The 27067-nt window shown below is 48.3% G+C and overlaps 2 protein-coding genes and 1 pseudogene across 4 annotated transcripts in view; all 3 read right to left on the reverse strand.

The window, feature by feature from the left end:
• Positions 1–1501: 1501 nt before the first annotated feature.
• LOC311364325 (uncharacterized protein) lies at positions 1502–3025 on the reverse strand (the record flags this gene model as incomplete). Its single annotated transcript, XM_084484307.1, has 1 exon — positions 1502–3025. One exon carries the CDS (start codon positions 3023–3025, stop codon positions 1502–1504), a length of 1524 nt encoding a protein of 507 aa, XP_084340433.1.
• Positions 3026–6547: 3522 nt separating this feature from the next.
• On the reverse strand, positions 6548–12896 carry LOC311363741 (C-1-tetrahydrofolate synthase, cytoplasmic-like). 2 transcript variants are annotated; one of them, XM_084483708.1, is made up of 11 exons: positions 12699–12896; positions 12281–12377; positions 12072–12156; positions 11672–11731; positions 10918–10971; positions 10289–10425; positions 9007–9107; positions 8603–8739; positions 7378–7489; positions 6933–7060; positions 6548–6848 (listed from the first exon to the last, which is right to left on the reverse strand). In XM_084483708.1, exons 1-11 carry the CDS (start codon positions 12748–12750, stop codon positions 6771–6773), a joined length of 1041 nt encoding a protein of 346 aa, XP_084339834.1. In that variant the 5' UTR covers positions 12751–12896; the 3' UTR covers positions 6548–6770. The 2 variants fall into 2 exon arrangements, with proteins under 2 accessions (XP_084339834.1, XP_084339835.1); XM_084483709.1 differs by lacking the exon at positions 12699–12896 and adding an exon at positions 12604–12660.
• A 6084-nt stretch (positions 12897–18980) lies between these two features.
• The window catches only part of LOC311364326 (choline/ethanolamine transporter FLVCR1-like), a 9672-nt pseudogene continuing 1585 nt past the window's right edge, over positions 18981–27067 (reverse strand). Inside the window, exons 2-7 of the transcript XR_014684217.1 lie at positions 25929–26032; positions 24272–24382; positions 22748–22853; positions 21298–21409; positions 21134–21195; positions 18981–19230 (exon numbers count right to left, since the gene is read on the reverse strand). The product of XR_014684217.1 is annotated as a choline/ethanolamine transporter FLVCR1-like (transcript). The remainder of the gene's footprint in view (positions 19231–21133; positions 21196–21297; positions 21410–22747; positions 22854–24271; positions 24383–25928; positions 26033–27067) is intronic.

A 27067-nucleotide genomic window follows, 5' to 3' on the forward strand; every position in this document is an offset into this window, starting at 1 on the left:
CGGCATTTTGCATGTGAGAAATTTTTTTTTTCTCTTCTAATAAGTGTTAAGTGTATCCTTAAAGTGGAGGTGTCACGCTTTTCTAATATAACAGACTACTGCTTCATACTTTGTAACAAACCTTGTAGACTGAAATTTCCACTCCTTTTCTGCAAAAATCTAACAAGTGGGGAACACAAACCCCTGACATTTTAACTTTCACATTTAGGAAAATCAATTAAAAGTTAATTTACAAGACATTTGTACACCTCAACTGCGGCTGACCTGCCAATCACTGAAAACACAAACAGACACAAACATATCTGTAAATACACTAATGCAGTACTGTGATGTGTATGTGTGTGTCTGTGTGTGATCATTAAAAAAACACAGTTTCTCTGTGTGGGAGAGTGTTTTTCCTCAGTTAAATGGTGGCTGGGATAGGTGTTAGCAGGATGGAGTATAGGAGTTTCAAGGATTTGGCTGGTTTATAAAGGCTTCACGTTAGTGGTTGACGTTAACTTTGTCTATATAGATGCAAAGGGTTAAGTGATGAGGGTTAAATTATAGTGGTGAAGGGGGTTGAGGGTTAAGGGTTGGATGTCATTGATTTAAGGGTAGGTAATTTATTTTTGCTGAAATTGTCTTTCCACCGCGTCAGCAATCAATAAATGAAACGCTCTGGAAAAAAATAATCTGTTTTCTATGGCGGTTGCAGGTCTGTAATAATTAAACTCTATTCTATTCTATTCTAAAAAGTCGACTCCACACCCCAGCTACCTGCGCGCACTCTGCCTGTGCACTCACTGCGCATGAGTCTTCCACAAGGCTAGGGGGAGCTGTTTTGATATAGCGAGCTGGTCACGTGTTACAGGGGAGCGAAAGGAGGGCTGGGATTTGGTCATTTGAATACTTTCAAAATTGTACTCTTGGTGGTTTCCCCAAATTGCCTTAAATACCTGGCCTTAAGGGTTGAGGGAGTGAGCGGTAAGCTGTTTGGGACTAAGGTTTAGTTGTCAGTGACTAAGGGTTAGATTTGAGGGACTAAGGGTTGAGGGTATGAGGGACTAAGGGTTGGTTTCTCCAAATTTCTCCTAAGGGGGATTAATAAAGGACTATCTTATCTATCTATCTTAATTGCCTGCCCTAGCTTTAAGGATAGAGGGACAGGTGATTGGGTGAGCGGTAAGCTGTTTGGGACTAAGGGTTAGATGTCAGTGACTAAGCTTTAGATGTTAGGGACTAAGGGTTAAATTTGAGGGACTTAGGGTCAGATTTGAGGGACTAAGGGTTAGATGTTAGCGACTAAGGGTCAGATGTTAGGGACTAAGGGTCAGATGTTAGGAACTAAGGGTCAGATGTTAGGAACTAAGGGTCAGATGTTAGGAACTAAGGGTCAGATGTTAGGAACTCAGGGTCAGATGTTAGGGACTAAGGGTCAGATGTCAGGGCCTAAGGGTCAGACGTCAGGGCCTAAGGGTCAGACATTAAGGACTAAGGGTCAGACGTCAGGGCCTAAGGGTCAGTAGGGTGCGGGGGCCAGGTGATGGGGGTCCCGGCGGTGCGCGCGGTCCACCGAGTTCTGCCCGTCCCTCAACAGCTGCTGGACAGCGGCCACCAGGGCGGCCTGCACCACTGCGTGGGCGGCCAGCACCAGCTCCTCAGCATCCCCGCCCCCGCCGCCTCCTCCTCCTCCTCCTCCTCCTCCACCCTTGAGCTGCCAGTCCACCTCCACCCCTGCGCTCGTCCCCTCTGGCGCCGCCGTGGCGTCCACCGGCGGCGGCGGCGGCGGTGGTGGCGCTTCCCAGTCGCACGTGGCGCCTTCCCAGTCGCACACGGCGCCGTCCTCCTCGCCGCTGTTGAGGCGTATCAGCGGCACCACGAGGACCGCGCCCGCGGGGGAGGGCGCCCGGGCCGCCAGGCGGTGGTCGTCGGTGACCACGGCGACAGCATCAACACGCCGGAGGCCGTTGGACAGTCCGGGGGTCCCCGCCTCGCCGCCTTCAGAGGGGCCGTCCGAGGGAGCGGCCTCGTCGTCGGGCGGCAGGTCAGCGGTTGCCACGGCGGTGGCGGTGTCGGTCGGGTCATCGCGGGCGGCGGCGGCGGGGGCCGGCGGCGGGAGGCGGTGGTCCTCCTCCGCTGGGTCAGGTGACCCGTCCCTCGGCCTCTGCTCCGGGGCCCGGGCGCCGGGCCCCCACTGGGGGTGCCCCTCCGCCGCCAGACCGAAACATCCCATCTGGGACTCGGTCACGGCCTCGGGCTCCTGCACGCTCATCACCATGACGACGTCGTCGCCGCGTCGGCGTTCCGAGCGGCGTTCCGGAGCGTGCCTCGCCGCCTCGTCCGGGGCCGCTTCGGACGACAAACCCGGGACGGCTCTGTCGTCGTTGTCGCCGTCGTTCTTCTCCGGGGCGACCCGCTCGGGTTCGCCCCGTCCCGGGCTGCGGCCGCCGCCGCCGCCGCCCCCCTCCTGAGCCGGGGCGCCGGGCGGCCCCGTCGCGCCCCGGCCGACGGTCAGCGGCGCGCGCGTTTCCCCCGGCGCGTCCTCTCCGGCGCTACGGGGCCCCGCCCCCCCCCCGTCCTGCTCTCCGCCGGAGGGCAGAAGGTGGCGGAAAAGCCTCATCCCCGGGAAGCGCCCCTTGGCCTTGGCGCCGCGGCCGGACGGGCCCGTCTGTCCCCCCAGGGCGCTGCCCTCGGGGCGCGGCCGCCGCCGTCTCCTGAAGCAGGTGAAGACCCTCCGCCACGCCCCCTTCTGGGTCTTCTTCGTAGCCCTGCTCTCCTCCTCCTCCTCCTCCTCTGGAGGACAGCCCCCCCCGCCCCCGGTGGTCTGGGCGTCCGCGCCGGCGCAGTCCGCGGCTTCTTCTCGGACGTCTTCTTGCGGCGCGCCGGAGACTCTTCGCCCCTCGCCAACGCCGCCTTCAGACGCCTGTCTCCTATTGGCTCGGCTCTCTGAACCCTTCCGGGTCTTCCCGAGCCGGAGTAGTAGTCTGGCCGGGCCCGTCAACTTCTTCTTCGGCTCGGCCTTGTCGACCCCCTCTGTCGCCATGGCGCTGGTCTCGACGCTCGACGAGTGTTTTTGATGTGACAAGGTTAACGAGGTGCGTGGTTTAATCTGCCCGGGTGCGTGTTGATGTCACAGGGTCGTCTCCAGCATTCTGGTTCACTAACACAACACAGGGGAGATCGTCTACAATTAGTACAGATCAATGTGATCAACAAGCTCAACAGATGACACCTTCCTATCTTACTCTCTCAACATTCATATATCTCTCCATCCATTGATTTATCCACCTATGCTATTTAACAATTATTCGCCGAAGGCGAAGTGAATAGTGGGGAACATTCCCCAATTGTTGTTGTGAATAATTGTTTTAGTATATACAACACGTGAACACTCCAAAAATAAACAAGATAACACTTTTTGCTGGGATTTATTTGTTTTAATTAGCGGTTTATTTGTTTTTATTAGGGTGACGTGACGACCGTCACGCTTAAAAACAATATCCCGGGATATTGCGCCATCTTCACGTGTAGCATATACTAATGATCAATAGATATCCATCAACATGGCCCACTGATAAAGAGTGTTCATTCATAGGATTTCCAATCTAACATCTTACAGCCATCACCCGTCTAGGACCCCCCCGCCACTGCTCTGTTCAGTTATTAAACCTCCATGGGCTTTTTTGACCTGATTATTATTACAACATGGAGGAAAGTTGGCTTGTGAGTGTGCATTCCACTGTGGCTTATTACACACACACACACACACACACACACACACACACACAGACACACACACACACAGACACACACACACACACACACACTCACACACAGACACACTCTCACACACACAGATACACACACACACACACACACACACACACACACTCTCACACACACACACACACACACACTCACGTGTTGATAGGTAAGATGTTTAACATCGTTTCCATATCTACATCCATCACACACTTGCTCATTAGTTGTAGTCTCAGTTCTAAACGGATCAGTATGATCTAAGGAACGAGGCTCTCCAGCACACAGGAAGAAATCAATGCAAGCATATTTACATATTAAACCATACACCACTTAAACTACTCAGCTCCCCTCAGACACCTAGTCTGACCGCTCACAAACACTTTCCTGCACGGTGGCATTCCACGACAGACAGGCTACATTTAACCTTTATCTCACAAGGTCTCACGCGTGAGAAACAAGGGTCAAGAAGAAGGCACCACAAAACCACACGACATCAAAGTTACAAACCAGGGAAGCACGTGAAGAGGACGAGCAGCATAAAGACACAGCGGGCTTACCTTGTCTCAGACGGAGCCTCACCGTGCACACGTTGGCGCGTGTGTGTGTGTGTGTGTGCGCTCACAACCTCAGAGCTCCAGAGCTCCACCGGTCTCTGGCAACGTCACCGCCGACAGCCGCTCCCGCCCCCTGTTACTATGGCAACCTGGGTGATTGGCGTCTCATTTGCTGAATTATTCAAAGTGGTTAAGAGATGGCAAGAATGAGATGGAGGGAGAGAGCAGGGGGAGAGGGAGGGAGGGAGGGAGGGGCGGGCAGGAGGAGGGTGAGAGAGAGAGAGAGAGAGAGAGAGAGAGAGAGGAGAGAGAAATATGCAAGGGAGAGGGAACATGGTGGGGGAGAGAGATGGAGAGAGAGGAGGGGGAGGGAGATGGAGAGAGAGAGGAAGGAGGAGTTGATGACGAGAGGAGGAGATAGAGAGAGGCGGTGGGGGAGAGAGGGAGGGTAGGTGACAGAGGGGGCCGTAAGGAGGGCGTGAGAGTGTGAGGGGAGGTGGGGGAGAGAGGGAGAAGAGGAGAGGGAGAGAATGTAATCTCAGGGTAGTGCCCGCAGCATGGCCGCGCCTCAGCGGTTCTGATAGGAGATTATATTTAGAAACGTTAAGTTACAACACGAGGCCATTCTGTCGCCGAAGTCACCGCACGCCTCCCTATAGGGCCGTCTGCTGCTCCGTTAACACACAACAACAGGTTTTTAGTAACAAGCACGTGTTAAAGATAACATTTATTCATGCACTTTATTCGTCTGAAATGAAAAAAAATAAGGATGTCACAGCAGGAAGCACAGAAAGATCAAATGCATTCAAAAAACGCGAACCAAAACTACAAAAAAAAATCAACAGAGAATATTTCCAGCCGTACACACACCATCAAGAGAAGACATTAAAATGCGTTGAGTTGAGGTGGACATTATCGACGCTACGCTGCGGCTGTTTGTACGGAGGACAGGATCGTTTCATGACCACCAGAGTCTCATGACCACCAGAGCCCCCAGAGTCCAAGACCCCGGCAGCATCAGAAGACCCCGAGGAGCCGAGACGTTGTATTGTATCAATGGTAACTTCATCAAGCGCCGAAGCGTCTGCGCTCTGCGCGGCTCTCCTCCCCAGACGTTAGCATGGCGGCGGCTAGCCTGCTGCTGGCCTCAGACAGGACGCGCTCCTCAGCTCTGGAACAGGACAAACCCTCCAGAGGAGATCAATATTGAGGAGCCTGACGGCTCACTGACCTGGAAACCTGCAGTGAGCGCGATGTGAGGCGACATGGCAGAGAATACATCAGCTCTCCCTTCAAGTTCTCTTTATGATATAATAATCATTTGATTAATTAAATGTTTCTCCTTCTGAAAGGACACAGAAACACCTTCATTAGAAATGGTTTCAAATGTAAATAGCTTCAATGATGACCTTAATAAGCGTCTCTATAATAAGGCACATCATAATGAGAATTTCTATGATGATGAACTCTCTATGATAATGAGAGAAAGATAAGAGAGTGTGTGTGTGCGTGTGCGTGTGCGTGTGCATGTGCGTGCGTGCGTGCGTGCGTGCGTGCGTGTGTGTGTGAGCGTGCACGTAAGTGCTTAAAGAAAGGTTGTGGGTTCGGTCTCCCATTGTCCACGCTCTACCTGTAGGAATCCGAGAGCAACGTGACAGCCAGAGCTGGAGCTACCCCTCACCCGCTCATTGATGACATCATGAATCTGTATTCACTGGTCATCGCTCGACTGGATCTCCTCTGCCTTTGTTATGGTAACCCCGACCCTCTTTGCGATGTACAGGTAGACTGGGGAAGTCGAGGTTTGAAACCCAGAACTGTTGAGCTGGTCCCCGAACACCATCTGATAAATCATTCTGAGCATGTGTTTTGACGTCCTCAGTAATCAATACGGCCTCAGGTTCAGTCACGTAACGCTCAGTAAACAGATCAGTGATATAACGGCTTCAATCGCTATAGCAACTGCATCTTCTGTTGTCTTGGAGATCTTGAACAGCAACACAGTGGACTGATTGGTCCACTATGGCGATGCCTCGACATCACATGTATACACACATTTATAATAGAACATGTGAACACACATCTCCAGTGGAACATGTGAACACACATCTCCAGTGGAACATGTGAACACACATCTCCAGTGGAACATGTGAACACACATCTCCAGTGGAACATGTGAACACACAGCTATAGTAGAACATTTAAAGACACATCTCCAGTAGAACATGTACAACACAAGACACAAGATCCTGGGTTTGAACTGTATTTTTATTTTGTAACATTATCCATTTTACTTATTATTATCATTATGCATAAACTGTTATAATACCTACACATTCCGACAAGACTTGTGTGTCGACCAGTTTAACTGGCTGCTGGTGGTCCAAGTAAGTTAACATGTAGGTCCTTTATTCATCCCCTTGGGGAAACTCTCTCATGGCTCCGTTGTGTCAGATCAACGGCTCTGTTGTTTCAGAGTTGGTGCTTCTCTTTCACATGGAGGGTTGTGTTGTGGCTCTGCAGGAATCTCCACGCACTCTGCACTGTGTTCTGCAAAGCGACACACGGGGGGACATGTGAAGGAGCCTCACGGAGCACGTGGAGGTGGAGAAGTGGCTGTGAGAGGGTGCATACCTTCATGAGCATGGCCACCGTCATAGGACCCACCCCCCCGGGCACAGGTGTGATGAAAGAAGCTCTCTGATTGGCTGTCGGGTAGTGAACGTCGCCCACGACCCGCGCTCCGCCCGGTTTGGTCTCGTCTAGCGGGGCATAGGTCAAAGGTGAAAAGGTTAGGGGCAGAGGCTAAAGGTCAAATATTCTAATATGTGAGTTTGATTGAGATATGAGATTGAAACATTAAAAAGGTAATACCGCCAAATCTAGATTTTATTTTGCTTTATGTTGCCATGTGCTGTTGCAACCCTTAAATCGCATTATTACTAATTTATATATAGCTTGATCAATATGACGGTTGAGTATCATGGAATAGTACTGATTTGTTGACACATTTGCTAATTCTGCTGCACAAATGATCGAAGGTCAAAGGTCAAAGGGCGGAGGCGGTGTCTGCTGGTACCCGGGACGTAGTTGATCCCGCAGTCGATGACGACGGCCCCCTCCTTCACCCACTCGCCCCTCACCATCTCCGGCTGCCCGGCTCCCACCACCAGGATGTCCGCACGGCCCACCTGCATCAGCCCGGGGGGGGGCAACACAACCACAGCCTCCTGGTGAGCCCTTCAGCCGTCGGGGGGCGTGAGAAAGTGAAATCCTTCTCACGTCCAGGAAGAGGACTGGTGTCTTGGTTTAGTTGTACTTGTATTTGAAATGTTTCCCCCCTGGTACATGGTCTGGCCTACCGGGCCTTGATTGATGCCACCTGGGCCAAATCAGGTGTCTTATTTAAGGGGTGTTGCGTTGTGTGTTTGGGAGGAAAAGAGGAAAGGAAAGGCTGGCTTGACGCGAGGCCAGTACTACACACTGGTCTGTTATGATAAATTATGCCAAGGCTGGGCTAGTAAATTGCTAACAGTTTTTCTTTTGGAACAATTCATTTATATTTTGTAACCAAGGGATTTATTTTGGGTTTATTTATTGTTGGGTCTCTATTTTGGAAGTGAATAAAACTCTTATACTCAGATACGTGAGGTGACCACAGCGGTCTTTCACAGGGAGAAACGTCTATTCTAAAAGAATCTCCGTTCATTTTAGATCCACGATCGATCAGGATCAGGACGTGTTTCGGGGCATCTTGCTCAAGGACTACTTCAGGTGAAACGCTGACATTGGGGATTGAACCTATAACCTTTGGACTGTGCGTCAAACCCCCTCACCGCTGTCCCCCCGCAGTGTAGTGCATGACGTGGCGCTCCCCCCCCCCCCGTCTCCCAGCTCCCGTCTCTGTTGTCATGAGGGGACTAGGGAAGGCTCACTTGTCAGGTAGATAATGAGAAGGTGCTAGATCGATGCCCAGGGAGCGAACGGAGCTGTCCCCGGGGGGTTGAGGCTACCAGCTCAGATAGTTAAAGGTGCCATGACACGCCGTTTTGGAAATCTGCCCCTTATGACATCACAGGTGGGCGTGTCCACCTAGATGCGTGACGGATAGATGAGCAACGTTTGCTACGGTCCACTGGGTAGACTGATCCATCCAGCGCACGTCTAGGTGGACACGCCCACTTTCTGCCCCTTGATGATGTCATAAGGGGCAGATTTTCAAAACGGCGCGTAACGGCCAATCACAGCCACACCCGGTGGGCAGGTCACGGGACCTTTAGCAGGGAGGTACGCCGCGTGGTTACCTGCTCAGGTAGGTTGCTGGTTCGTGAGTGACAGGTGGTCACGGTGGCGTGGTTCCACAGCAGGAGGTCGTGCATGGGCGCGCCGACGATCTTACTGCGCCCGACCACCACCGCGTGCTTCCCCGCCACGGACACGCCTGCAGGGGCGGCGAGGGAACAGGTCACATGACGCACAACATCAGAATCAGCAAGGGGCAAGTCTTTGTCATTGTGCTGTGTGTGTGTGTGTGTGTGTGTGTGTGTGTGTGTGTGTGTGTGTGTGTGTGTGTGTGTGTGTGTGTGTGTGTGTCTGTGTGTGTGTGGTATGGTCCCCACTAGTCAGTCTAACATTCTGCTGTGTGTGTGTGTGTGTGTGTGTGTGTGTGTGTGTGTGTGTGTGTGTGTGTGTGTGTGTAGGCGATCACCTGTCTGACTGATCAGCTCCATGCAGCCATTGGGAGTGCAGGGGATGAAGCAGTTTTTCAGGTCTCCACGAGACAGCTTCCCAGCATTTATACTGCTGAGGCTACACACACACACACACACACACACACACGCACACGCACACACACACACACGCACACGCACACGCACACACACACACACACACACAAATTTATCTATATACATTTACACATATATTATATTTACACATATATGTTATCTATATATACGCATGTTGATTTATACATAAAGCGTCATATTTATATTGAATATATTTATATTATATAATGAATAAAGTGAAGAGGTAAAGATACAATATAAGTCAACAGCAGATTGAGAGCAGATCGCTCTCCCTCCCTCCCTCCCTCTATCTCTCCCTCCCTCCCTCCCTCTCTATCTATCTCTCCCTCCCTCCCTCTCTATCTATCTCTCCCTCCCTCCCTCTCTCTCTCTCCCTCACTCCCTCTCTCTCTATCTCTCCCTCCCTCCCTCCCTCTCTATCTATCTCTCCCTCCCTCCCTCTCTATCTCTCCCTCCCTCTCTATCTATCTCTCCCTCCCTCCCTCCCTCTCTATCTCTCCCTCCCTCCCTCTCCCTCCCTCTCTCTCTCTCTCTCCCTCCCTCCCTCTCTCTCTCTATCTATCTCTCCCTCCCTCCCTCTCTCTCTCTCCCTCACTCCCTCTCTCTCTATCTCTCCCTCCCTCCCTCCCTCTCTATCTATCTCTCCCTCCCTCCCTCTCTATCTCTCCCTCCCTCTCTATCTATCTCTCCCTCCCTCCCTCCCTCCCTCCCTCCCTCCCTCTCTGTGACCACGTCCATCTGGTCTTGCTGTGAACCCGGTCAGGAGCAGCAAAACAAGAGAGGGATCTACTCCTACCTGCTACCAGACAGATGGTATGATCCCCATTGAACTGTAAAACTGTAAAGAACAGGCCATAATCTATAATAAAATCCTAAACGGTAACTTCGATTGATTAACAACAAACTATACCTGAAAGGTAAACTATTCGTGTGTAATTCATTTCTGTGGCAGACGCTTTATACAAAGTGACTCACAATCCAGGTCGCTCTGTAACGCCACCTCGCTACAGGTAGACTTTGGACGTTGGGGATGGAACCCACAACCTCACAACTCCAAGTCCAGATTTGTACGCTCACATTTCGGACCACACTTCAAACGGCGGCGCCCTGAATAGTGCCCTCTATGGGGCACGGGTGTCCCGTTTTTGGACCGGGGGGTCCAGCGCTGCCGTCGGTACCCACCCGTCGACATCCTTGTGGGGGGCGACGGCGTCGGTGACGCGGCCCGTGTCCATGGGCCGGTCCGAGTCCAGGGGCAGCTGGACGATGAGGCCGTGGACCAGCGCGTCCTCGTTGATCCTCTGGATGTTGTAGAGGACCTGAAGGAGAACCACGATACGTTTAGCGCGTTCTCCGTTAACGCCAGGCTGGAGTAACGAGGGGTCGGCTCAGCGGGGACAAGAACGATTCAAACAATGGGAATAAGGAGGGCACGCTTAAGGCGTCATAACAAACCCCCCCACAACGTTATGCTGGTATCATATTTTATTTACCACGAAGGGACAACAGCAACCCGCTTCCATAAATAGACTGGCCTATATTCATGACTGATTTGTTTCCAAATGTACTTCTTTCAAAACGTAAACTTATTCTGCTTTCATACGTCCGTCGACTATCACACTAACAGGGATCCCTCTTGTTACTCCTGTCCGTCCCTCTCAGTTCTGTTTAGACCTTTAGGGACCCTAACTGTGATTAAGGGCTGTACTAACATGGTTGACTTCACTATGAGTCGAGCATTTGGCCACTGTTGTTGTATGAGCACAGCATTAGTGTAACCATAGCCGTGGCCTGTTGACGTGGTCACTCACCTCGTCCTCCGACACGGTGTTTGGCAGACGGATGTGTCTGGCGTCGATTCCGATCTAAAAATAAAAACCAGAGGAGGAGAGAGAAGACAGCATCTTTCATTCCTAGAGTCCTGGTCTTTGCTAGCGTTGCTGTAGCTGGGGCATTCAGCCGTTCACGGCGTCATTCACATCGTCCAGGACTTTTGTTGGTGCTGTGGTTTTATTATGATGCTTGGTTACTTTGAAGACGATTCGAGTGAGTGAATGTTTTGATTTTGATTTTAAACCTCAACAGACACTTTTGTCGAAGGACGTCGGTATCCACGCGTGGCGTGTTAACGTTTCCCCCGACTACGGAAAAGTTCAGTTTACCAGTGCTGGCCGGGTCTGTGTATGCCGTTGGCTGTGGAGAGATACCGGCAATGGGAAGAAGATGCTACTGTTTTATTGTCATTCCTCTTCTGGAACTGAGATTAGTGGTCAGCCATAACCCGCTGAGACCCGTCAGGTTGTTTCCAGAAGAGAATGATTCCGTGCAACACACGTCTTCAGATTCCCGCGCCCAACCAACCACATGATTGGTTGAAATACATGTTATGCAGGTGAGATAGCGACAGTGTGTGGTTTGAAGCTAATGGATCTGAAGTCTGTCACGCACCAGCCTGAGAGACACACACACGCACACACAGACACACACACACACACACACACACACACACACACACACACACACAGTCCCTTTGACCTGGTGAATGCTCATGTTGCTGCGTCTCACCTGAGCTGCGGCCTTCAGCTTCATGCTGATGTAGAGGTTGGAGTCGCCTCGGTCCCCCACCTGCAGAACCACACACACCAACACACTGAGACCCACACTCTCATCGACACACTCGTAACACACTCGCTGATCTGCTCAAACACACACGCTGACACACTCTGACATGCTAACGCCAAATCTAGAACGTTACGGCTAAAACACACATTTCAGACAAACACACTCTAAGATGCTAGAATACACGTTGACTAGAATTTGAATGTTGTTTGTGATGTAACGCTTACACACTGCAACACGTGCCAAAATGCTGAGAACAATACACACATTTACACTCACCCTCATCGTGACCTTTACAACAGGTATGCTTTTTTGCTATTGGTCCAGAGAGAGGCAGCGGTCTCACCTGTAGAACCACCAGACCCGGTCTGAAGCCAGGATGCACCTCCTGCATCTTAGTGACCTCCTTCTGAAGTCTGTCACGCACCAGCCTGAAGGCACACACACACACACACACACACACACACACACACACACACACACACAGTATGAACTGTGTTACTATGGTAGTACTTTGTCAGCGGTTATTTGGACGTGGGAGTAGATGATACCTACTTGGACGTCTTGTGGCCAGAGACGACGGTGGCTACAGAGCGCGCGTTCTGGAGGCATCCAGAGACCCTGAGGGCCTTCCCAGCGACGGAGAGCATGACTGAGAGGGAGAGAGACAGTGAAGGAATAGAACACACAGTCAATCAAATTCACTTTAAGTTCGTTGAAATTGAATTGAACGGTTCAAACTGTTGCTATTACATTCAAACACGCTTTGGCTACATTACAAAACATTCTAGAACGCGCAGCAATTATAAATTACAGTTGAAACGTTAACATCAGTCAGAGCGAGTGAGAGAGAGACAGATGAATGAAGTGAATCAGACCTGCCGCAGCGTCCAGCGGTCGTGGCTCAATAGTTAAAGCGTCATGTGAACAGAAGTGTCAAAGCAGAGACTGGAGAGGGATTTATAGCTCTTACCTGTGGAGGCTCTTCTGGTCAGAGAACGACTGCAGCCCGCCCTGACCTGCATGCGACCTGCATGCCCGGCCGCGTGTGTGTGTACGTGTGTGTGTACGTGTGTGTGTGTGTGTGTGTGTGTGTGTGTGTGTGTGTGTGTGTGTGTGTCCTCCGCCTGGTAGGATCCCACCAGCGGGCCGTTATCAGGGAAGACTCTCCAGCTCCCGCCGGAATGAACCGGGTCCTCGTGGCCGCCCCGGTCATTCTGCCCCCCCCCCCCCCCACCCCCCCACGGTTCAGAACAAATACAGACGGAGGAGGAGGGGTCAGAGGGTAAACAGTAACTAAACGCCTAGTCCACCGCCAGCCAATCAGATTACAGTGGTTTATGTTGGTTCACAATCCAGAGGCTCTTACAGCGAAAAGGAGGTGTGTGTGTGTGTGTGTGTGTGTGTGTCTCCCTCTTGCCACACTCTCTGACACACACACACACACACACACACACACACACACACACACACAGAACAAAGTTCAGTAGTCCAACTGCTGAATGGATGAACGAAGACAGCAACACGAAGTATGCACACACACACACACACCCACACACACACACGCCCGCGCACACACACACACACACGCACGCACGCCCGCCCGCCCGCCCACCCACCCACCCACACTCTCACACTCTCACACACACACACACACACACACACACGCATAATCATCAGATCATACAGGATTGAAATATAACGTCCACCTATTAGATATAAATATATATCCAGCCTCTCTCTCTCAAACATAGTGTTTATGTTGGGTCTAGAACCACAGCTCCACCTGGTGGAAATATCAGCATCCAGCACTCCGTTTGTATATATGTGATGATGATACTTTGTCGAAAACATTGTGCAACACTGTAACAGTTGCTGTCACTGTTTCATTTCGTCCACACACACACACACACACACACACACACACACACACACACACACACACACACACACACACACACACACACACACACACACACACACACGAGTCTACGCAACCAAATGTAATAACTAGTCAGCAGTATGTACAGGTAAAACAGTATAAAAAGTTACACACAAACAAACCAATATCACAGGTACACAGCATAGCCTCCTGCAGACCGAGCGACGGATATTGCGCAGTAGTTAGCAACCTGCTCTGCCTTCGTCTTGAACCCATCACCTGGTCGCCACACTGGCCATGGACACGGCCCAGGCTACCGACCATACGTCACAACACAAGTCAGCGTCTGTCCCCGATAGCCTAGTTGTGTTATGGCAGTCAGTGTTGTGCAAGTTCACACTTCACGTGAACTAGTTCAAAGTTCAGTTTATACAAAAGAAAATTTATAAATTCACGTTCATAGTTCACCAATTCAGTTTTGAACTAGTTCATGTTCAGTTCATTAACAGGTTATTTAGAAACCGAAGAAAAACTGTGGGAGTGAGTATTCTGTGCTTATCTTTTAAAATGAATCCTCTCCATTACCTGCTGCCCATCACTACAACCTCAGATTGTTGTGGATATTATTTGTACACCTGTTTCATTCATCACATCTAAAGCAGTAATTATCAACAATTCAGAATGTCACAAAATCTGAACTAGTTCAAGTTCAAGTTCTTTAGTTAAAAATATTTTACGTTCAGTTCAAAGTTCATAGAAGAATGAACTTGTTCAATGAACTAGTTATTTTGAACTAGTTCATGTAGTCATATTAAAATATGATACATATTCATATTTCACAGCTTTAGTAATGAAGGCTTCCTATCACACCAGCCTTTCCCAAACTTTACAAAATGCGTCGCTGACAAGATTTGAATGTGTCCCCATTGGCAGAGTACAATGCATAAAGATGCTCTGAATTAATGGGAATAACAATTCCTATTAAAATGTTATTTTTTTAATAGCCTACGCTGTGTGTTCAACTCAGATGCTGTATGTGGCACCTGAGCTCCTCCCCTTTCAGATCATTAGACCATAAGGTCATTAGATCATCATTGAAACACGAGCAGTGCTCAGTGTATCGCCCGGTTCCCAACCTGTGTCTTTACCTCCTTGTTGAAAACTTCAGTGCCATCGGCAAGCCACAGCTCCCCAGGTCGATACGTTGGGCTGTTCCCTGCTGGGGTACAACTACATCCATCTGTCTGTGTTATCTGGGTCAGGTATTAACACTTGGATGTCTGATGTCTTTATTTAGTTTATCTTTGAAATATGGTTTCCAATCAAAACACACCAGGTAGGCTGCCTTTTTTCTCCGGTGTGGCAACATGGAGCACCAGGTCAAGTATCATTTGTCTACAAATTTCTACAAGAATCGGTCTTCCGACACCATAGATACTGACATCTATGTTCCGACTCCACCACCCCGCGTCCTAGTCTGGAGGAGCCCCGTTAAAGTCAGCTCTAGAAGGAGCGTGTCCGCCCCCTATGGGTGGAGTGTAACAATGTCAGGGCTGCGCGCCACTGATCATGAAAAGTTATGTTGTTATTTCAAATTCTCTGACCATCAACTATTTTCCTGATAGTAGGCTACACAGCCAACACACACACACACACACACACACACACACACACACACACACAGAATTATAGATTATATTGATACAAATTGATATCCACACACGGTCTACCTACTTTATGATTATATGACTAAAACATTATTTTCAAAGTGACTTTTAATAAATCTCTAAATATTTTAATAAATCCTGTCAGTTCTGGCAGTTAACACGCTTTCCTAAAACGTTATCAGATAAAGCAATCCTTTCATCAACAACCCGGAGAATATATTTTTCAGTGGCGGCTTTTCCGCTGTGCCTGCGGTACCGCCCCTTCCGGAGGACTCTTAAAGTCTATCAGTTGAAATACACTGATTGAAAAATGAAGCGTTGATTACAGACAGAAGCCTCCCCTCCATCCTCACCGACACAAACTGAGGAAAGGCAGGCGAGGGGACATGGATGGAAACACTAACCTCTCCTCCTGATGACAGCAGGCGTCTAAGACTCCTTCATCTACCTTTCCTAACTTCTTTACCTCCAGAGAACACTTCTTGGTAACAAGTAGTCTTCAATGTGGTCGTTGGACTAACCCTTACTTCCCTCCAGCCACCAACCGTTCAGCGGTTCTGTTCTTTCTTTCTGACCAGCCAGGTCATCTCGGTCATTCTGAGCCCCATCCCATAATAGAAACATTATCCTTAACGTCCTCAAACACAAGCACGCAGTGATTACTTATCCATTATCTTGGATATATTGAAATGCCCTTACCTTTTGTATGACCTGGAACCAACCACATCTCTCTCTCTGATAACACTGCTTCTTATAGCGAGTGTTCTCTCACTTAACACTCACTTAGACGGTGACCTCTAACACATTGTCTCTCCTCTTGTTAACAGGAGAGATGATCAGATAAGAAAGCACTTAAAGCGACGGGGCGGCGCGACTCCATGCGTACAAAGTCACACCGCGCCGTCACTTTAGCGACCATGTTATCATTTTATGCTTTATTACAATTTTTACTTTGGCATTACTGCAAAAAACTCATTGAAATATCAAGAAAATAATTTATAGGCCCAAAAAAGCCCATCAACAGACAAGTGGTGAGGACGCGTTCCAGGCGACAGGCGCCTTGAACGCGTCTATACGTTGACTTTGTATGGAGCCGCCCCGTCGCTTTTGGTGTGAACGCGTCGCAAGAGAAACCCCACATATGGTTATGTTACAACGTTATGTTACAACGTGGACCCAAGGAAACATTCAGCATGGCTCCAATGTCAGTTGAACGACTCAGTGATTCGTTTGTTGATGTTTACTAACTATATTTATTTATGCTGTAACTTACATTGTAGCTCAGCCTCAACATTAGAATAACGTAACATAAATAAATCAAAGAAAACACATCAACACTATTAGTCATTAAAAAATGGACATTGCATTACATTCATGACAAAGTTTAAAAAAAAATGTTGAGAAAGAGAAGCTAAGTTATAGCGTTGGCCAGCAGTTAAGACAGGCAAAGTTGCAATAAAAATTATCCAAAATAAATATATATTTACACACAGTGGAAAGCAACACTAGACTGTTCTGGAGTTTCACTACTAGGAAAGCATGGGTGAATATTATTATAAGTCCTTTGGTCAGCCTGATTCTGGCCAGAGTGTGATGGTGTGTTCAGTGTTCACTCCCTCACTCAGACCTGTTTATAAATCCTAGTTTCACATTGAATGTTCATCAACATTCACCAAAACCCACATTTCAAGTCCAAATCAGGCCGAAATTAGAATTCAAGTTAGGCAAACGTTGAAGCGATGCATGAACACTTATCATGAACGGTTTTCAAGATCTGCTGTCTAAGTGATCACTATCAGAAGAAAGTATCATCAGAGATATTCTCATTGATCCGCTTTCTCTATCTGAGCTGTGAACAGAGATTGAAATACAGCAGGTTGACAACATGCAAACATCAATACTGAACAAACGATATACAGTGACACTTTACATGTTGTGTAAGAAATTACATACACTAAGTCATTTTTATTTTAAAAAAAAACTAACAAAAATAGAATAGAAAAGTAAAAGAATTCAAGAGTAGAAAATAACAGAATCGTTCATGAAAGTTGTGCTTCCTTCAGCTCCCGTTCAACATTGTTGCTAGCCAACCCTCTAGATGGCGCCACCTTACTGTAGTAGTAGGCCTACTCGCCGGCCGTGTGGATATGATAATACCATATCAATTAAAAGTGATCAACCATCAATAATGCCTAAGAAAACATTGATTTTGTGCGTTTTGTCACAACGTGTAGGAACATCAGTAGTTCTGCTCTGGTCCACAGTGCATCAGTGGCAACACTAACTACACACAGTTGGCATGGTAGGCATTGTAAAAGTGTCTTCATCAGTCTAGGTGTAGGTGTCTGTAAACAGTAGTGGTATTTATGGAAGCCATTCCTAATGTCTGCGTCTAGTCCCATTAATCAGTAGTGGGGGCCAGTTTCTCCAACTGTCTTAACACAAATGAGCACGTTGCCATGTCAACTGCGCATGTCTTTAAACAAGCCAACAAGGAAACCTGTCAAACTACTTTTCCAAGGCAACAAAGGCAAACGTTGAGAAACACAAATTCATGACTCGAGTATTTGGGCTTTTAGACGTTGGTGATGATGATATTATGACTACATGGATTCCCTGTCAAAAATATGTATTTTTTTGACTTGACTCTGTCTTTCTATTTTCACAAACTGATGGTTATGTTTATTTTTCAATGAATGTTTGGAAGTTGAGACGACCCAGCTCAACCACACAAACCACCCACAAACAATACGACTGCTGAAAACAGACACTATGAACACACAAACAAAACTAGCCTGTCTCAGAGGTTTAGAGTTCAGTGCGCTAGTTCGGGAGAGAAAGACATGCTCCCGTCAAGATTCCTGTGCTTCTCTTCAACTTTCAAGGCTGTGACGGTTGTACTTTCCAAACTAATTTACAACTCAAAAAAAACGATAATATTAATAAGAATCGTAGTACTTCAAATCGTTCAAAACAATAATTAACTGCCATCAAATGCGGAAAACGGAGCTCAGTTGTCACTACCTTTTGTGCATCCGTCAATGCTGAAGTAAATGACCAGTTATATATCGTAACAATGCCACAATGCCACAACCCATTTTACACTCGTTCCCCTAGAGAGATAACAAGAGTCCGGTTTCAAGTATTGACAGGGAAACGGGTCAAAGCCCTGAAGCAGTGACGCCCTTTCTGGCTTACATTAATATCTTGTTACACGACGAAAAGGATTTCCCCTTCTCTAGAGGAATATGGATGGATCTCCCAGATTATGCTTGCTTTGGTTGAAATGTTAACAATCCTTACTTTTTTTGGTTGATTTTATATCGCACTCGCACTTGTTGTTGAAATACGATTCTAAAGGGCTGATTATGGTCACGCGTTCACGCAACGCAGTGACCACGCAGACGCTTCGACGCAGCCGTGAACCTTTATGGTCCTGCATCGGGTTTTAGCGAGCCGACCAATCACGGCCCCTCGCTGCTGCGTCGTCTCGACGGAAGGTTACAATTTTTGGGGAGGCGCACGTCAGGCCCCTCGCGGTGGACGCAAGGAGGGTCCGCAAGGACGTGAGGGGTCCGCCACCCCCTTGCGTCGCGTCAACGTGGGACCATAGTCAGCCCTTAATAGTCTAACAGTAGCTTTTTGTTTTCTGCAAATCTCTTTGAAAGGAACCACGGGCAAACTCACACTCACAACGGTACAAAAGTCAGCAAATACAATCATGTCAACGATGTGCGTGTTCCACATGTCTATGTGACAGAGTGTGTCCTTCTTCTTGGTGACCTCTCATAACCAAAGTAGTGGCCTCACCTACTATGTGAGCGTGTCTGGGCCTCTCTCTACAGGGAGGACAGCTGTCACACTGAGGTTTCGTGGGAGAAGCTGATGGAGTTCCCCAGCTTGGCTGCCGTCATCGTCTCGTCCGTGGAGCCCTCCTCCGGACACTCAGTGGGGAGCTGGCAAGCCAAGGAGGACAGAGGGACGCAGAGAGACATAGAGAGGAACAGGGGGAGAGAGAGAGAGACAAAGAGGGAGAGACACATAGTATGAAAACTCAGATCCTGCGATGCGGTGACAGGATCAAGCAGTTGGAAACAGTGCTCATGGTTTGCTTTGTATGGTTTTTAGGGCCCTTCGTAGCACAATGATGAATCATCTTCGACAAATACGCAAATAATAATAATAATAATAACACAAATAATAAGTGAATAAACTTCAGTGAGAAAAAAGTGAGAAAAAAGAGTAACAGGTTATACATTATATACATTACACTAACACTTTTAACCAAAGCCCCTTACAGTGACAGAGAAGCCAGCAGCTTTGGGACGGCGGTGAAACTCCCTCACCCTGCTCAGTGGGTGGCGTCGGTGGGCTGGGGGCTGTGAGCCCTCCGCCCACCAGCTACACTACGCCTCACGCCAAGGAGGCCCCCCCCCCCCCCCCCCCCGGACAGCAGGGCTGTCTGGGACGGGACAACGCCAGGCTGTCAGCTCTGACGGGCCGGCCGCTACTGGGCCGCTGGGGGCCGTGGAAAGGGCACTGCTGGAACCACCAGTGATCTGGAATGTGGATTTAAGAGGCTGGCTGGCTGGTGCGAGCGAGAGAGAGAGAGAGAGAGAGAGAGAGAGAGAGAGAGAGAGAGCGAGAGAGAGAGAGAGAGAGAGAGAGAGAGAGAGAGAGAGAGAGAGAGAGAGAGAGAGAGGAGGACCGGCTCTCTGAGTGGAAGGCTCGGAGGTCAGTTTCGTTTGAAGGGCGCTCGGTGAGGAGTCAAGGGGAGGACAAAAGGAACCTCAGAGAGAACATTAATGCTCTTCTGCTCCTGAGAAGACTCCACAGGAGACAGATCTATCACAACATCAGACTGGGGGCGGCCCAGTGCAACCCTCTGACTGCTACTGGTGTAGACACTGCGGGGGAGAGTACAGTCAATAAACCAAAACCAGTTTGAGCCTGATGGGACGACTACGTGGCCTCAAGCAAGAGTTTTCACTGTGTGTGTTGCGTGTGCGTGTATTTAGGTGTGTGTGTTTGTGTACAGTATGTGTAGGTGTTTTGAGGTGTGTGTGCTTGTGTGTGCCTGCTTGCAGTTAGGTGCGGGCGTGTGCGTGCATTTAGGTCTGTGTGTGTGTGTGTGTGTGTGTGTGTGTGTGTGTGTGTGTGTATTTGGCTCCCTGTAGTAGCGGGCATCAGATTAAAGATGACGGTACTGGGCTACAATGCGTCAGTGGAACTGCCCCTGCCTACCTCCAAGCGTTGGTCAAACGACACACACCCCAGCTCGAGCGCTCGGCTCAACTGCCTCAGCTGGACGTCTGGTACCGCCGTCGCTAAGAGCAACCAAAGGTCCGTCATCAAAGTCACGACTCTTGTCTGTTTTGGGACCACAGCGGCAGAACGAGCTCTCTGCCCGACGTCACGACCGCAGAGTCGCTCACCAGCTTCCGCAAACGACTCAAGACTCTCCTGTTCAGAGTTCACCTGGACTCTGCGTGGCCGTCCCCTCCCACCCCTCCTACGAACACTTAATGTACGCACTTATTGTATGCTGTACGTCCTTGCACTCAAAAATAGCTAGCTTTGTTGTATACGGGGAAGGGGTTAACGTATCAATGGTTAGCGCTTTGCTCTTGGTTCTGTGAACCTCCTCACTGTACCCACAGAGATATGTTGTTGTTTCACCTTCTTCTGACAAATGTACTTATTTACACCTTATTGTAAGTCGCTTTGGATAAAAGTGTCTGCTAAACGCCCTGAATGTAAATGCAAATGTATTGATCTGTGTGTGTGTGTGTGTGTGGGCATGTATTGCGGTGGTGGTGTGCGTATGAGTGTGTGTGTTTATGTGTGTTGCAGACTCACAGGCTGCTTGCCTTCTGCCTCCTTGTTGATGTTGTTTCTCTTCAGCTCCGATTTGATTAGAGCTGAAAAACAAGATGGAAAAACATTAACATTATCACACACACACATATACACACACACACACACACACACACGCACACACACACACACACACACACACACACCAGTGAGCAGTATTCCGAGGAAGATCCAGGCACACAGGAAGAGGTTTCCAGCCAGGGGGTTGTAGGCGGTGGTCAGCTGTCCCTGGATCAGAGTGAAGATGATCCCAAAGATCTGGAGACACACAGCGCCATATTCACCAACGTCATCCAGTGCTCATTGTCACCGGGCAGTGAATACAATGAAGTTCATTAATACTTTCTAAAATCAGGCTTATTTTTCCCCTCTGCTGTATCGTATTGAAAATGGGTCTTGAACCACACTCGTTCTGTACCGGGCCTAGACAGGAACCGTTACACCCTCAGTAGGGAGGGAAGGCGATAGATAGATATAGAAATGTAGGTGGTGAGCTAGGCTGGCTTTACACGACAACGCTCCCGGGTGAAACCGACAAAATATTTGATCAGATGTGCCTTTCGTTTAGACGGCGACAGCGTTTCCGGGGCTTAAAAAGGCAAAAAAAATGAACCCACCCTCCAGAGTGGAAGTCTTAAAAACGCTCCACCGCTGCGTTTCCGTCTAAAGGGTTAACAACGCAAAAGTGCGCTCTGAGCTGCTCACGCTGGCTCTCGTCCCGTACGCGTTTACGTCACATCCACGTGCAGTACAGGCAAACCACAACAAACATGTCGGATTTCACACACTTTTGCGTCACCGTATGCGCGCAGATTTCCACCCAAAGACGCGCGTCTAAACGCGGAATGAAAAGTGGGAACGCAACGCCACTTTTGCGGTTTGTGTTCAGATCGTTGTGGTGTAAAGCCAGCCTGAGACAGATAGTAGGTAGCTACATAAAGACATGTAGGTAGGTAGGGAGGTCGATTCATGCTGCCTTCACGCGCCATGGAAAAGACGATCCTTTCCATTTGTGAGCTGGAAATTACGAGTGCGCTGTGTTCAAGTGCTTTTGTTGTCGTAGTGAAAAGAAACATGGCGGACCCACAGATCCTGACCTGTTACTTGGGTAAAACAATTTTAGACTGCTTAATTCATCTGCTACAGCAAGAAGAGGATGTATCCAAACACAAACGCTAAATAATATGCTGTATATTTTATAGATCACGAATAGTAGAGATTTTTTTTTTTTTTTTTAAGTCAAAGGTCATCTCATCTCAGCAGCTCGTGTATCGAAATCTTCTACAAGCTCTCCAGTGGAAATTAGGACGTGAGGGGTATTCATGTGCAATTTTCACATCTGCTTTTGGTATTTACCATGATTTCCATAGCACATGAAGGCACCAATAGACCTGTAGGTAGGTAGGGGGGTAGATATAGACATGTAGGTAGGTAGGGGGGTAGATATAGACCTGTAGGTAGGTAGGGGGGTAGATATAGACATGTAGGTAGGTAGGGGGTAGATATAGACCTGTAGGTAGGGAGGGGGGTAGATATAGACCTGTAGGTAGGGAGGGGGGTAGATATAGACCTGTAGGGAGGTAGGGGGGTAGGTACCTGGGCGAAGGCGTTCAGGAGTCCAGAGGAGGTGCCTTCAGACTCTGGGTAGGTGATTTCCACCCCAAACTCAAAGCCAAGTGGCAGGTAGCCCGTCATGAAGAAACTGCAACACACACATGTGTATATATATATATTGAGCACTTCAATGTCCTTCAGTCCTGCTCCCCTGTCACACAGACAGCGCCCCGACACCAGGATACATGACACATCATCACCTCCCCTACTCATTCCCTCTCCCCATCTCCGCTCACCTCCCCTCACATCACCTCACCTCCCCCTCCCTCACATTCTTCCCCTCCTCTCCTCCTCTCCTGTCTCCGTCTCCCTCCTCATTTTGTCTCATCCTACCTCCTAGGCCTGGGCAATAAAACAATAAATGATCGTATTGTGATAGACTTTTGATCAATATCAATATAAAACATGTTAATATATATTGATTAGAGACTGGACCACCAAATCTAGCAGCTGGGTTTGTTACACAAACACGGTTCCATACTTAATTACAATATGAGTGTTTTTCATTGTTGTGTGGACATTGGATTATTTATCAATGAAGAACAGTGGAAGGTCATATTAAGTGTTAAACAGAAGTGTTTAAATCCAGCATGGTGATTCCTAGTATTTTTAGGTCATTCAAATGATCAATAGTTATCGATATCGATCAATATGATCGAGTTATATCGTGATATGTCTTTCAGCCATATCGCCCAGGCCTACCACCTCCCCTACCCTCCATATCATGTCATCTCACCTGCCCGTCCCCCCAACCACCATGGAATACACCCATACCATTACCACCAGGATCTCCACAACAACACTGCATGTTTCTTATTCCTGTTCTACTGCTCAGCTGCGGAGGATTTTTGGCAGCCTGATTGATCGTCCTATAACAATCACATTCCTACTGTTGCTACTGTCAACAGACGGCACAAACTCCCCCCGGCAACCGCCGGCGGGTGTGTTGAGACGTGCAAGAATGAAAATAGTACAGTACTAGTAATAGTACTTATATTTTGGAGTTCTACCAGTTTCCTGTGACAGCCGGGAGCTACATCCTGGTCCAATATTATAAAATCACTAACGAGCTTAGCATTCTCGTCTCACGTTGCCATAGCAACACTACCGACAGCAACCCAAAGAGCTTTGATCCAGGTCCAGACCAGACTCACCAGACCAGTCCTAGGAAGCCCGTGTTTGACTTTATACTGCTCAAGAGCTCCCCTCCAAACCAATATCCACAAAGTATAAGAATATCTACAAGGACAACGCTTATCTAATCAGTTATAATAACTCGTAATCATGTAATCATGGTTAACAGCGACCATGCTAACATTTATATTTACCTTCCAATGTCCCCCTCCAGAATGAGCAGAAGCTAAACGACTAATAATGGACTAGAGTCATTCACTGATGGACAGTAAAGACAACCAATGAGGTTTGAATCCAAAGGACTCGTTTATGAAAACACAACAAGAGTCATGTGACCCGGCGTCATGTGACCAGACGACGCTGACCCCTTACCCGAGCACGCCGGCGGTGAAGAAGACGAGGTAGATGTTCTTGAGGTCCAGTGTGAAGGTGAAGATCACCATGCCCAGGAAGGAGAGGATGTACACCGCCAGTGTGGTCATCCTGCACAGACAGACGCACAAACGCACACGGTCACCGCACACTGTAGGGGAGGGCGGCTCCATCATGTACATCATGTACATCATGTATCACCATGTATCATCACACTGTAGAGGAGGGCGGCTCCATCATGGAAAAAAAATCATAGTCACGATTATTTTTTGGTCAATGTTGAAATCTCGATTATTCAAACGATTATTTTTGAGTTTGAAAACATGATGCATTCATTCAGCATTTCTCTCCAAAGAAAAACACTTTGTAAATGAGAACTTTGAAATTTCCCCTTAAAAAAATACAGAAAATGGTCAAATGGAAAACAATGTCCAGATATGTATCCGGCTGTTCTGCAATTTCTATAAAGAAAGAATTAGAAAAATTAAATTAAATAATTTTTTTTTTTTTTTTAATTAAATCGTTTCAACTCGATTGTATCGTTTCGCACTAAAGTCGAAATCGCGAGTAACAAAGGCCCCTTCATTGAAATTAATTATGATAAAAAATTCATATAGCCATTAGGGGTGTAAATATTAATCGATTTGTATCGATGAATCGATTATACAGCCGATGATTAGATGCATCGATTTGTCCGCAAGATTATTGATTAAAAATATATATATATACTGTATATATATATTTCTTTTTTTACAGTGAATAGACTAATTGCCGTACTAGACCACAGTGAGCACTAAAGTGTGTATAGAATACTGTTTCTGTATTCTCAATAACAGGCAAATGATTAATTTTTTGGTTGATTTATTTGATAGATATTATATTAATAGATATAACGTAAAAAATATTGAGTATCAAATCGCATCGTGGGGAATTCTGAAGTATCGAAAATAACCGAATCGTTGGCTTAAGAAATCAATATCTTATCGAATCGTCATGAAGGCTCCGATTTACACCCCTACTACGTTTACACCCCTACTACGTTTACACCTCTACTACGTTTACACCCCTACTACGTTTACACCCCTACGTTTACACCCCTACTACGTTTACACCCTTACTACGTTTACACCCCTACTACGTTTACACCCCTACTACGTTTACACCCCTACTACGTTTACACCCCTACTACGTTTACACCCCTACTACGTTTACACCCTTACTACGTTTACACCCCTACTACGTTTACACCCCTACTACGTTTACACCCCTACTACGTTTACACCGCTACTACGTTCACACCCCTACTACGTTTACACCCCTACTACGTTTACACCCCTACTACGTTTACACCCCTACTACGTTTACACCGCTACTACGTTCACACCCCTACTACGTTTACACCCCTACTACGTTTACACCCCTACTACGTTTACACCCCTACTACGTTTACACCCCTACTACGCCATGTGAAAAAGATCTGGCAGAACCAATCACACCGCAGGCAAGGGCGCTATGCTGCTACAATCTGGAGGAATTCACGTCCCTGTGGTCCTCGACGGGGCCAATGATGTACAGGTTTCTCAGTAGCGCGCGTGTGTGTGTGCGTGCGTGTGCGTGTGTGCGTGTGTGTGTGTGTGCGTGTGTGTGTGTGACCTACTTGTAGGTCTTGGTGTAGTCGAGCCACAGTCCACAGATGATGGAGCCCACCATACCGGCCACCACCAGGGTCAGCCCAATCCGGCCCGCATTCAGCTCCTGGGACTGGGGAGGGGAGGGGAGGGAGGGGAGAGGAAGGGAGGTGAGGAGGGAGGAGAAGAGGAGGAGGTATGGGAAGGAGGGGAGAGGGGAGGAGAGAACAGAAGGGGAGGAGAGGAGGAGACGGGGGAGGAAGAGATATGGTGGCTGTTATATTTGATGTATTTTTACATGTGTAGGCGGGTGTGGTAATGGGGAAGTTATATTTTCACTTTCTGTTTCTCTGACTGCCCTTTGTTGGTATGTGCCGGTTCTCCTGACCCCCTCCGTGGGTTTGGGATTAAAGGCTCCGACTGAGACCGACCTGACCCCGTTGGGGGCGGCATTAGCTCAGGAGGTAGAGCGGGTTGGCTGGTTACCGCAAGGTTGCTGGTTCGATCCCCGGCTCCTCCTAGCGGAGTGTCGAGGTGTCCCTGAGCGAGACGCCCTCACCCTGACTGCTCCTGACGAGCTGGCTGTCGCCCTGCGTGGTCGACTCCGCCGTCGGTGTGTGAATGTGTGCATGATTGGGTGAATGTCAGTCAACACTGTAACGCGCTTTGGGTAAAAGCGCTATATAAATGAGGACCATTTACCATTAACCTTGGGAAGGTCTAGGAGCAAGGGCTCCAACTGATAAGGCACAGCTACACCCCCCCCCCCTTTATAACATCCTGATGAGGTCATCAACAGTTTACTACCATCTGGTTAACCAATACGATGGTTTTAATGGGAGCTGTTCTCAGCATCCTGACAACACTGTATAAGAAGACCTTGCTTTAGCCTATGGCCTTGGATTATTGTATGTTGGTTTGTGTGTTTGTTGCATGTTATTATATGTTTTAAGTTCGGATGAATCTTTATTCTTAAACAGTTTAGAGAGAAACGATTGACGTGGTCCAAATTCCAACCACGATGCATATACAGTATGTGTGTTCAATCAAGTGTGTGTGTGTGTGTGTGTGTGTGTGTGTGTGTGTGTGTGCACTTGACTTTGGATTCATTCTCACCTTGAGCCCATCAGGTGACTCTATAAAGATCACATCATGGGATTTGCTCTTT

The sequence above is a fragment of the Micromesistius poutassou genome (assembly GCF_964030765.1).
Source record: "Micromesistius poutassou genome assembly, chromosome: 19".
Lineage (NCBI taxonomy): Eukaryota > Metazoa > Chordata > Actinopteri > Gadiformes > Gadidae > Micromesistius > Micromesistius poutassou.